The sequence below is a fragment of the Stegostoma tigrinum genome, chromosome 8 (assembly GCF_030684315.1).
Source record: "Stegostoma tigrinum isolate sSteTig4 chromosome 8, sSteTig4.hap1, whole genome shotgun sequence".
NCBI lineage: Eukaryota > Metazoa > Chordata > Chondrichthyes > Orectolobiformes > Stegostomatidae > Stegostoma > Stegostoma tigrinum.
The window spans coordinates 7,304,759-7,317,201 of record NC_081361.1 but is presented as its reverse complement, the minus strand read 5'-3'; the positions used below and the strand labels follow the sequence as shown (position 1 = coordinate 7,317,201).

Genomic DNA, 12,443 nt, shown 5'->3' with positions numbered 1-12,443 from the left:
CTGAATCATTTTTATTCATAAGAAAACTTTGTGATCTCAGATGAACTGAGCACCCTGTAAAACGTTTTCCTAATTCTTGATGGCTTTTTAAAACTTGCATTTTGTTTTTATTGTTCTTTAGAGATCAAAAGCAACTGTTCATTATGAATCCAACCAACTGGAAAGATAAACATAATACGACATTGATTAGATTACGTTGCAATTGTTGCCAATCTTTGTTGTCATTTTGTTTTTGTAGAAGAGGTTTCCAACATTGAGATTATTTCAGTTCCAGAAATTCTTGAAAGGTTCCAGATTACAATTCACAAGTTTAAACATTTGAAGAAGTTCAAAACTGCCAATTTTATATGTGACAGCCTTGAGTCTTGGCTGTGTTTTTTTCTTTAATTAATTCTTGGGATCTGAACCAAACATTTGCTTCCTGTTCCTAATTGTCTTTGAGGAGGCAGTGCTGAGCTGCTGCTTTGAACTGCTTCAAGCCGCAGGTAGTTACAGTCACAATAGTTTTGATTTGATTTATTATTGTCACATGGGTTTACGTACAATGCAAAGTTTTTGTTTTGCATGCATTATAGGCAGATCGTAAGTGCAGTAGGATACTAGAACAGAATGGAAAAACAATTTTACTGGGGTAGAGAATGCGCACGAGGTGTGAGGTCAGCATCAAATTTAAAATTTTGAGAAGTCCATTCAGAAGTCTAATAACATCAGAGAAGAAACTGTTCTTGAGTTTGCTGGTATGTATCTTTAAGCTTTTGTATCTTCTGCCTGACAGAGGATGTTGAAAGAGATTATAATTGGGTTGGGAGGGATCTTTGATTATATTGGCTGCATTCTCGAGGCAGTGAGAAATCCCATGTCTTTGCAGTTGCGAGGTACAACTGTGTTGCTTAAGAGTCCACAGCTAACTATGTTGCTGCAGTTACATGGAGACTAGAGTTCTTTTCCCTGAAAGAAAGTGGGGAATTAACACAATTTTTCTGACAAAGAGTAGTTTTATGGTTATCATTATCAACATAGGCCTTTAGTTTGAGATTTATTAATTGACTAAATTTGAATTCCACGTGCTGCTGTAGTGGGATTTGAACGTGTCCCTAAAACACAAGTCAGGATTAATAGCTCAGTAACCACATCCATGCCTGGATCAAAAGGCAGCCATGTATTCTATCATGTGAAGCACGGTTTCACTGTAACCTGTGGAAATTGTGTTTTCACAATTTAATGGATGAGTTAACCTTACATACTTTCAATTTAATTCTAGCCAATACTAACTAAGCTAAAGACAGAAAAATAGTTTGTGCTTCAAGGATAAGTCTTATCATTTTCCGTGTTTTTTTTTATCTTCAGAGGGTTTTCCTATAAGAAAACTAAAGGAAAATTAACTTATGCAGTTAAATAAAATTCTTGCCTCAGGAAAACACAAGAAGGGGAGACAATGGCCAAGTGGTATTATCGCTGGACTGTTAATCCAGAGACACAGATAATGTTCTGGGGACCCAGGTTCAAATCCTGCCATGGCAGATGGTGGCATTTGAATTCAATAAATAGCTGGAATTAAGAATCTAATGATGACCATGAATTCATCGCAGATTGTTGGGGAAAAATCCATCTGGTTCACTAATGTCCTCTACATGTGACTCCAGACCCACAGCAATGTAGTAGATTCTTAACTACCCTCTGAGCAATTAAGGATTGGCAATAGATGATGCCTATCCAGCGACACCCTCATCCTGTGAATGAGTATAGGAAAAAAGAAGAATTAACAAATGTGTAGCTTCCTATAGCTCATGTGTTCTGAATTTATGGTTCTGCTTCAAAGGGTGCTGTAACAATGGAGGAGACAGTGATAGAATTTTTCCAGAATCTCCTATCTTTTGTTCTTTTGTAATTGTCTTCAATCAATTATCAATCGCTGAGCTCCCAGGTGTTCTGAAGAAGAGTCCTCTCAAAATATTTACTGTGTCTCTCTCAGCAGAAACGCTGCCAGACCTGTTGAGTTTGTTCAACATTTTCTGTTTCGCAGTTAGATCTTCCCCATCTGCAGTACTTTGTTTTGATATCAACTCCTGATGTTCACTGCTAAATCTCAATTGGAAAACACAGCCAGTAAAGGTACATCTTCCAACTGCAGGTAAAAATAAAAGCATGAGTGAGTTCTTTTTCAAAAGAAAAGCCTCATATTCAATTAAAACGAAGTGTTTTGAAAAGTTCAAATTGGATTAGTGCCAGCCAACTTCAAGGCTATGTGGCTGAAGCTTACCTCTTAGAAAACAAAGTCTTTGGTACCTCTCACAGTTGGAATCTGAAAGTCAGATTGAAATAAATTCCACTTCAGCGTTTTTAATTTTAAGATGTCATTCAGCTTTTATATTCAAATTCTGGATACACAATCTCAAATTGAAATGAACAAACTGAGCAGTCATATCCACGCTTCCAATCTTCTTTGTACACGTGAGCACTGATGGCTGTAACAAGTTACGGACTCATGTACCAAATAATTATGTTTTATTTCTAGGTGTTGGGCCCTGAGGGATCCTACTTTCTATGGATTCCCAAGATATGACTCCAGCTTCACCCAGAGGTCCATGTCTGGACAGATGGAGCCCTTCAGGGTACTTCTTCCAGCCCACATGGGAGCGAACGTACAGTTACCAGCTGGTGAGCCCAGCTGACAAAGAAGACCACATCCCGTTGAAGGGTAGAGGTTTTGGGCACTGAGACATTAGCGGACCCCCAGGTCCTGGCGAAGAGCATTGTGATGAGCCGCTGGTCCTGGATATTCTGCTGTTTTGCCTGAAACCTCATTGACAGGGCAGTGCCGAAGACCCTCTCCTGCTTGGCTGCACTTAGAAAGACTACCCCAACAACTCTCACTGCGATCGGTGCTGCAGGGGAAGGTGGCATCCCTCCTCCTCGGGCTGCTTAATGCAGGCCCTGCCACCCTGGAAGGACTGTTGTTGTAGTCCCCTTCTCCTCTATACTGACTTCTTGGAGAGGGGAGTTACTAATCAATGATGCCTTACTTAGACCCTCCTCTGCAGCATGACTCAGTCACCCAGCCTGGTTTTGGGAGCTAGATTTCACACACCACTCCCCCATCCCATCTCCCCTCTTGATGTGGGACATCTGGCAATGGTCTTTGGAGCTGATGACCCTGGTTCTGTTGGCAGTTCAGTTACCAGACCACTGAAGCACGGCATAGGTCAACAGATTGAGGGACCGTGGGAGATCCCATGCATGCCCCAAGACACAGGAGCCAGGAGTGTTTGGGATTGATGAGGTGGGAGCACAAAGACTATATCGCTGTGGCCCGTCATCCTGTGTCCCACCATCTCATACCTCCCCCGAGCAACACCATTCCCTGGAGCCCCCACCCATCTATGCCACAGTGGTGTGCTCAGTGCGCCACCACTCCCTCTCCAACTCCTTCAAATCCCTTTTCTTCCACTCACTTCTGATGGCCGCTTTTCCCTAAGCCCCCTTTGTCCATCTGGTGGACTGGCAGAGGCAACATCTTCAACTCGACCTCACGCGGCTTCTTTGGACCAGGAGAAGGTGGAAAATCCCATGTTTGCTGCACGTCACTCCTGACATCCAAAAAGCACTCTAGCATTCAAGCTAGTTCCTGTCTTATTGGCTTACCTACCAAATCATAGTGAGCCCAGCACTCGTACCTCCCCCTTACAATCTACTTCCCTAAGCTGGTCTTTTCGCATTCATTGCTTTAACTATTTCTATCAACATGGACTGCCTCTATGACACTGGAAGCCAAGGTGGCTCAGTGGTTAGTACTGCTCCCTCACAGCACCGGGGACCCGGGTTCGATTCCAACCTTGGGCGACTGTCTGTGTGGAGTTTGCACATTCTCCCTGTGTCCACAGAAGTTTCTTCCGGCTGCTCCGGTTTCCTCCCACAGTCTAAAGACAGAATCACAGAGACGCACAGCATGGAAACAGACTCTTCAGCCCATCTCATCCACAGCAAGCCGATTTCTTAGATTAATGCAGTCCAATTGCCAGCATTTGGCCCTTATCCCTGTAAACCCTTCCTGAGTATGGCATAGGTCAATAACTGTGCAGGTTAAGTGGATTGGCCAGGCTAAATTGCTCTTCAGTGTCTAGGGATGTGCGGGATTAGGTTTGTTAGCCATGAGGAATGTAGAGTTATAGGGATGGGTTTGGGTGGGATGCTTTTTGGAAGAATGGTGCAGACTCAGTAGGGTGAATGACCACTTTTCACACTGTAGGGATTCAATGAAACGGCTTGCAGTTGTACATTGCTTTGATCGTTGTGGTTCATGCACTGGACAACCTACACTGATAGATTGAAAAAAGTCGAAAGGACAGCTGTAAATCAGGAACAAAACCATAAGTTGCTGGAAAAGTTCAGCAGGTCTGGCAGCATCTGTGAAGGAAAAATTAATCAGTTAACATTTTGGGCCTGGTGACCCTTCCTCAGTTCCTCAGACGTAAACTCTGACTTTTTTTCTTCACAGATGCTGCTGAGCTTTTCCTTCACTGATAGCTGCCTTCTCAATTATATAATTAGTTACCAGTTCATTCATGGTTTCTCCTTTAAATTTGACTGATCCACTCTAATCAGCTGAAAACAGGTCCGGCCATAGGCACCAATTTGTAAACCGTCCTTTTGTTTCAGGATCATTTAAACCAAGGAATTATTGCAGATAAATCAACACTCCTCTCAAAAGTGGGTATATGTAATCGGCTCATTGTTTGCTGAAAGCCGCTGGAGAGGATGGTTGAGGTTACATTGAGATAGAACGGGGGGAGAGAAGGAAATCATTTCACCGATTTGGCAGTTTGAAGAATAAGTGATTTTGAAAATAATTGCTGTGAATGCCCAACGAGTGAATACATGATATCAGGATGCGCAAATATATTTGCAATATGTATCACCACCCAAAGAAACTGGTATCTATTGAATGCAGCTTACAATCATACATTCTGTTAGTTTTCTCCTTCAGAATTTTGATTTTTGCTCTCATGATTATAATCATATGTTTCTTATGTTCAGTCTTCTATATGCATTTTGCAGAGAATGGATCGGGATTTCTCCAGTTGTTCTCTTTCCAGATGCTGCTGTGACCTGCTGCATTTCTCCAGCAATTCTGTTCTTGTTTATCCATTACGTCTAATCAAGGTTTTCCCAAACTCTTAATGCACTTACATTTTGAGCTCCTGCAAACCTAGCCAGAAACTTGTCCATCTCTCTTTACACTTCCACTAATTTTCCTATTGTTTGAAGTCCCATGTAGTCATCTTTCCAGATAAAGATGATCAGACAGTGAATGCGAACGTTACGTCCTATCTAGGTTGGACAGTCTCTAAGGTGTGATGGAACAGAAATGGCAGTCATTTGCCTCTATCTGTTTCTTTCCAATGGCCTTTGGTTTGGCTTCATTGCTTAATTGCAGCTCAGCCACTGTAATGTTCAAACAGGCAATTCTTCAGTCATTTAGTTTCTTTGCAGGACATTCCAGTTGACCTACAAATTACATCAATTTGCATCACATTTTCCTGGAGGGAGTGGTACATTACAGGGGTTGTGTCTCTTGTGGGTGGTCTATATTACAAGGGTACATGTCTCTGAAGGGAGTGATATTACAAGGGTACATGTCTCTGGAGGGAGTGGTATATTACAAGGATACATGTCTCTGCAGGGAGTGTTGTATTACAAGGGTACGTGTGTCTGGAGAGGGTAGTATATTGCAAGGGTAAATGTCTCCAGAGGCAGTGACATATTAGAAGTGTCATGTCTCTAGAGAGAGACTGGTGGTAGTGGATATGGAAAGGTATGTGAGAATTGTGAGCAGGACCTGATTTTTTGCATTATGGTCTTTGCAATCCCTTGTCGAGTTTTCCTTGACTCTCTCACTCCATTCGAGTATATGATCTTGGCAACGATTATTGCCAACTGTGTTGTACTGGCCCTGGAGCAGCACCTCCCCAACGGAGACAAGACACCTATGGCCAAGAGTCTGGTGAGTCCACTGCCATGGATTGAGGGGAAGAAGAATGGGAAAGACCTGGGAGGAGAGTGGAAGAAGGCAGGATGAGGGGCAAGTGGAGGAAGTGAGATAAAAGAGATGGGGATGATGGGTAGGAGGAGGTGTGGATGAATGGGTTGAGGTGACAGATTGAGATAGTAGCAGCAGGAGAGTGGAGACGGCAATCCTGGTGAACTGGGTGTGAAACTAGGGTAGGGTGGAGTGGCTGGGATGGGAGTGAAGTCTCGGGGAGCTGGAATGGACAAGGGTCAGGAATGTGGGAGCGCGGGGTGAGTGACCAAGGTGGAGTTAGAATCTGAGATTTGATGGGAGTTGTAGCTGGGTGATTCTGTAATGATTCCTGTGAGAATGGGGGTAGGGTGAAGTGTGGGGCTGGGATAGTGATGAGGTGTTGATGTGTTGGACTCAGAATCATTCTTTTCCAACTGGTTTCCTCAGTGATGCCAGAATTGAGTTGAAATTTTTTGCTCTGAAGATGTAAATAGTTAAAGACGACCGTCCTCATTTTGAGTCTGTTTTTTTATTTCATCCTCTCTCTCCCTCCCCCTCCCCCTCCCCCTCCCTCTCCCTCCATTTCTCCTCCAGGAGCAAACTGAGCCCTATTTCATTGGAATCTTCTGTTTTGAGGCTGGGATTAAAATAGTTGCTCTGGGATTTGTCTTCCATAAAGGATCGTACCTTCGCAATGGCTGGAATGTGATGGATTTCATAGTAGTTCTGAGTGGGTGAGTGATTGCATACAACTTCATGCTCCCAGGCAACATCAGCCCCAGCTTCAAGCTGCTCCTATTGCATGTCCGGCATGCGCCCTCTCCCCCCCCCCCCCCGCCCCCCCATCCCCCTTCCTGTCATCTCTCCCCTCTCCTTGTGGTTTCCTCTTGTTGCCTCTCCTTCCACCCCCCATCCACAGCCCTCTAGCCGTCCCCAGTGCTTCCCCAACCAGCTCCCCTGCCAACAGCCCTTTTTCTCTCCATCCCCCACAGTTCTCCTTCCCCCACCCCCCCACCCACCCCACAACCATTCCCTCTGTTTCACTGACCTCCCAGTACCAGTGCCCCTTAAATTGATTGGAGCCGTGCCTGTGGAGCGGTCGTCTGCATCCCTGCCCTCTGCTGAGTTTGAGATGATGCTATGTTGTTTGGGTTGTTCCTGATGACCTTTATACTCATCACGACAAGTGGAGGTATGTGAATGAACCTCATCACCGTTGAGAAGAGCACTTTCAGACCATCCCGTGGTGTAAGTAAGGTACAAGTAGAAAACAATTCCAGTAGGAGCACGGTCAGAGATTCTAGTCTGGCCTGGAAATAACTTTCAAAACTGTGTCATGAGTCTTAGACTTTCCACCATCTCTGTTTGCCAAAGTTAACGATCTCACATTTTCCTGCAATAAATTCCATCTGTCAAGTCTTTGCCCACCTCACTTTATCTATAACCTTTGCAGATTCCTTACACCCTCATTTAGTTTGCCCTCTTGTTTATTTTGTATTGTCAGTAAACTTGAATAGATTTCACTCTGTCCTTCTAACCCATTCATATAAATGGTAAATAATTGAGTCCTTGGGACTGGTCCTTGTGGCACTCCACTAGTTACGCCATTCTAGTCTGTAGAAGACCCATTAACCCCAACCCTGTCTTCTGTGTGTTCACCAATTCTCAATCAATGGCCTTGTGGTATCGTTGCTAGGACCTCTCAATCTGGAAATCCAGGTAATGTTTTGGGGACCCGGGTTCAAATCCTGCTAAAGAAGACGGTAGAATTTGAATTAAATCAAAAACCTGTAAGACTAATGATAACCATGAAACGATTCCCAATTATTGGGGAAAAACTTATCTGGTTCACTAATGTCCTTTTAGGGAAGAAAACTGTCATCCTCACCTGGTCTGGACCACATGGTACTCCAGACCACACAATAATGTGGTTGACTCTTAAGTGCCCTTTGGATGAATAATAAATTCTGGCCTAACCAGAGACACCCTCATCTCATGAATGAATTAAAAAAAAAAATCCAAACTAATGCACGTGTGCAGCTGCAGCTCCTGGAAGCCTGAGTTTCGGAGTTGGAGTGCTGTCTGGTGACGCTGTTGAGCATTTGCAAGGCAGAGAGTGCCATGGATAGCATGTATAGAGAGATGGTCACCTGCAGAATCAGACTCCACAGGCAGGATGGGAATGGGTGACCATCAGGCAGAGCAGGAGGGGCTAAGTGCAGGAATCGCCTGTGGTTATCCCCCTGCCAAACAGGTTTACCATTTTGGATACTGTTGAGGAGAATGAGCTCTCAGGATAACAGCAGCAGCCAAATTCATGGAACCACAATTAGCTCTATTGCAGAGGGAGGAAGAGATGCAATAGTTATAGGGGATTCAATCGTAAGGGGAATCGGTAGACGTCTGTTGGCTGCAAAGGAGAGTCCAGGATGGTGTGCTGCGTCCCTGGTACTAGGGTCCTGGATGCCATAGAGCAGTTGCAGGACATTCTGGAGGGGGAGAGTGAATAGCCAGTGGTTGTGGTACATGTTGATATTATCAACATAGGTTTAAAAAAAGGGAGCAGGTCCTAAAAGAATACAGCTAACTAGGAAGAAGTTGAAATGTAGGACCTCAAAGGTAGTTATCTCAGAATTGCTACTAGTACCATGAGCTAGTCAGAGTAGAAACAGCAGGAAATAAAGGATGAGCTCGTGACTGAAAAAATGGAGTGAAGGGGAGGGTTTCAGATTCGTGGGGCATTGGGACTGGTTCTGAGAGGTGTGGGACATGTACACAAACTGGGGCAGGACCGGGATGGATATCCCTTGCAGGGATACTTGGTAGAGTGGTTGCAGAGAGTTTAACCTAGTGTAATGGGGGATGGGAACCAGAGAAGTAGGGCAGTAGAGGCAGGAATTGAGAGAGAGGTGGAAACCAGGGCGAACATGACTAAGAAGAGGCAGGGAAATGCTGTTGATGAGGGCAGGGGAGGTCGTCTGAAATGCATGTGTTTCAATACAAGAAGTATAATTGGCAAGGTAAATGAACTCGGAGCATTGGTTAGTACTTGGATTTATGACCCTTTATGATTCCAGAGACATGGCTGAAAGAGGGACGGGACCGGCAGCTGAATATCCCAGGATTTACATGTTCCAAGTGTGATAGAAAGGGATGTAAAAGGGGTTGGGAAGTTGCATTACTGGTAAAGGAATATCTCACCGCTGTATTGAGGGAGGATACATCAGACGACCCGTGCAGTGAGGCAATATGGGTAAAACTCAGGAATAGGAAAGGTGAAATCACAGTGCGGAGGGTATACTACAGGCCGCCCAGTACCCAACGGGAGATGGGGGAGAGAAAATGTAGGCAGATTTTAGAAAGATGGAAAACAGCAGGGTTGTTGTGGATAACAAAGTGTGGAGCTGGAGGAACGCAGCAGGCCAGGCACCCGAGACATCAGTTTTCCTGCTCTGCTGATGCTGCCTGGCCTGCTATGTTCCTCCAGCCCCATGCTTCATTATCTCTGATCCCAGTACCTGCAGTTCTTGCTGTCTGTGTTGTTGTGGTGGGTGATTTTAACTTCTCCTGTATTGACTAGGACTTATTTCGTGCTAGGGGCTTGGATAGAGCAGAATTTGTAAGGGCCATTCAGGAGGGTTTCTTGAACTGGATCTAGTTTTGGGAAATGACCCCGGCCAGGTGAGTGACGTTTTAGTGGGAGAGCATTTTGGGAGTAGTGACCATAATACCATGAGTTTTAAATTACTAATGAATGGGGATATCAGCAGTCCTCGGATGAAGGTGTTAAATTGAAGGTGTTAAACTGCAACAATTTTAGGCAGGAACTGAAGAGTGTTAATTGGAGCTGCCTGTTTGAAGGTAAATCCACATCAGATACGTGGGAGTATTTCAAATGGCAGTTGATTAGAGATCAGGAGAGGCATGTTCCTGTGAGAATGAAGGAGAGATATGGCAATTTACATGAACCTTGAATGATAGGGATAACAAAGAACAAAGAAACCTACAGCACAGGAACAGTGTCTTTGGCCCTCCAAGCCTGCGCCGATCAAGATCCTCTGTCTAACCTGTCATCTATTTTCTATCGGTCTGTGTCCATTTGCTCCCTGCCCATCCATGTACCTGTCCAAATATATCTTAAAAGACGCTAATGTGCCTGCGTCTACAACCTCCACTGGCAACGCATTCCAGGCACCCGGCACCCACCACCCTCTGTCTAAAGAACTTTCCACATATATCTCCCTAAAACTTTCCTCCTCTCACTTTGAACTCATGACCCCTAGTAATTGAGTCCCCCACTCTGGGGGGGGGTAAAAGCTTTTTGCTATCCACCCTGTCTATACCCCTCATGATTTTGTAGACCTCAATCAGGCTCCCCCTCAATCTCCATCTTTCTGTTGAAAATATTTCTAATCTACTCAACCTCTCTTCATAGCTAGCACCCTCCATACCAGGCAACATCCTGGTGAACCTCCTCTGCACCCTCTCCAAAGCATCCACATCCTTTTGGTAATGTGACGACCAGAACTGTTCACAGTACTCCAAATGTGGCCGAACCAAAGTCCTATACAACTGCAACATGACCTGCCAACTGTTGTATTCAATACCCTGCCCAATGAAGGAAAGCATGCCATATGCCTTTTTGACCACCCTATTGACCTGCGTTGTCACCTTCAGGGAACAATGGACCTGAACACCCAGATCTCTCTGTTCATCAATTTCCCCTAGGACTTTTCCATTTACTGTATAGTTCGCCCTTGAATTTGATCTTCCAAAATGCATCACCTCGCATTTGCCCAGATTGAACTCCATCTGCCATTTATCTGCCCAACCCTCCAGTCTATCTATATTCTGCTGTAATCTCTGACAGTCCCCTTCACTATCAGCTACTCCACCAATCTTAGTGTCATCAGCAAACTTGCTGATCAGACCACCTACACCTTCCTCCAAATCATTTACGTATATCACAAACAACAGTGGTCCCAGCACAGATCCCTGTGGAACACCACTGGTCACAGGTCTCCAATTTGAGAAACTCCCTTCTACTACTACCCTCTGTCTCCTGTTGCCTAGCTAGTTTTTTTAGCTATCTAGCTAGCACACCCTGGATCCCATGTGACTTCACTTGCTCCATCAGCCTGCCATGGAGAACCTTATCAAATGCCTTACTGAAGTCCATGTATATGACATCTACAGCCTTTGCCTCATCAATCAACTTTGTCACGTCCTCAAAGAATTCTATTAATTTGGTAAGACATGACCTTCTCTGCACAAAACCATGTTGCCTATCACTGATAAGCCCATTTTCTTCCAAATGGGAATAGATCCTATCCCTCAGTATCTTCTCCAGTAGCTTCCCTACCACTGACGTCAGGCTCACCGGTTGATAATTACCTGGATTATCCTTGCTGCCCTTCAACATGATCTGCCAACTCTTGTGGTCAATACCCCGTCTGATGAAGGAAAGCATGCCGTATGCCGCCTTGATCACTCTATTGAAATTAAAAGAGAATTAGAAGGGCTAAAACAGGTCATGAAAAGTCTTGAGAAAACAGGATTAAGGAGAATCCCAGGGTTTTTTATACATATTTAAAAAACGAGAGGGTAGCCAGGGAACGGGTTAGCCCACTCAAGGACAAAGAAAGGAGTGGAGCCAGAAGAGGTAGGGGAGGTCCTAAACAAATACTTTATGCCTGTATTCACCAAAGAGAAAGAAATGGTGGAGTATGATCTCGGGGAAGGGAGTGTCGTGTTTCTTAGCCAAGTTGCTATTAAAAAGGAAGAGGAGTTGTGCGACTTAAAAAGTATTAAAGTAGATAAGCCCGTGGGTCCTGATGGGAATCTATTCCAGAATATGGAGGGAGGCAAGAGAATGAATTTGATGCAGCATTGACAGCCATTTTCGTATCCTCTTTGGCTACAGGTGAGGCTCCAGAGGACTGAGAATAGCTAATATTGTCCCTCTACTGAAGAAGGGTAGCAGGGATAATCCAGGAAGTCACAGGCCTGTGAGTCTCATGTCAGTGGTAGGGAAATTATTAGAAAACATTCTCAGGGACAAGATCTGTATGCATTTAGAAGCAAATGGACTTATTAGTGATAGACAGCATGGTTTTGTGCAAAGAAGATCATGCCTCAATTTGGCCAAATTTTTTGAGGAGGTGACAAAGATTTGAGGGAAAAGTGATTGATGTTGTCTACATGAAATTTAGTGAAGCCTTTGACAAGGTTCCTCATGGCAGACTGGCACAAAAGATGGATTCATATGGTATCAGGATGAGCTGGCAAAATGGATACACAACTGGCTTGGCCATAGAAATCAGAGGGTAGCAGTGAAGGATGCTTTCTGGGATGGAAGGCTGTGACTCATGGTATTCCACAGGGATCAGTGCTAGGGCATCTCATGTTTGTGACCTACATAAAT

The 12,443-nt window shown here is 44.5% G+C and overlaps 1 protein-coding gene across 1 annotated transcript in view; it reads left to right on the top strand.

The window, feature by feature from the left end:
- LOC125456615 (probable voltage-dependent R-type calcium channel subunit alpha-1E) overlaps nucleotides 1–12,443 on the top strand; it is a 714,016-nt gene that overhangs the window by 172,345 nt on the left and 529,228 nt on the right. Inside the window, exons 4-5 of the mRNA XM_059647713.1 lie at nucleotides 5,896–6,001; nucleotides 6,614–6,753. Coding sequence (XP_059503696.1) covers nucleotides 5,896–6,001; nucleotides 6,614–6,753 — 246 coding nt within the window. The remainder of the gene's footprint in view (nucleotides 1–5,895; nucleotides 6,002–6,613; nucleotides 6,754–12,443) is intronic.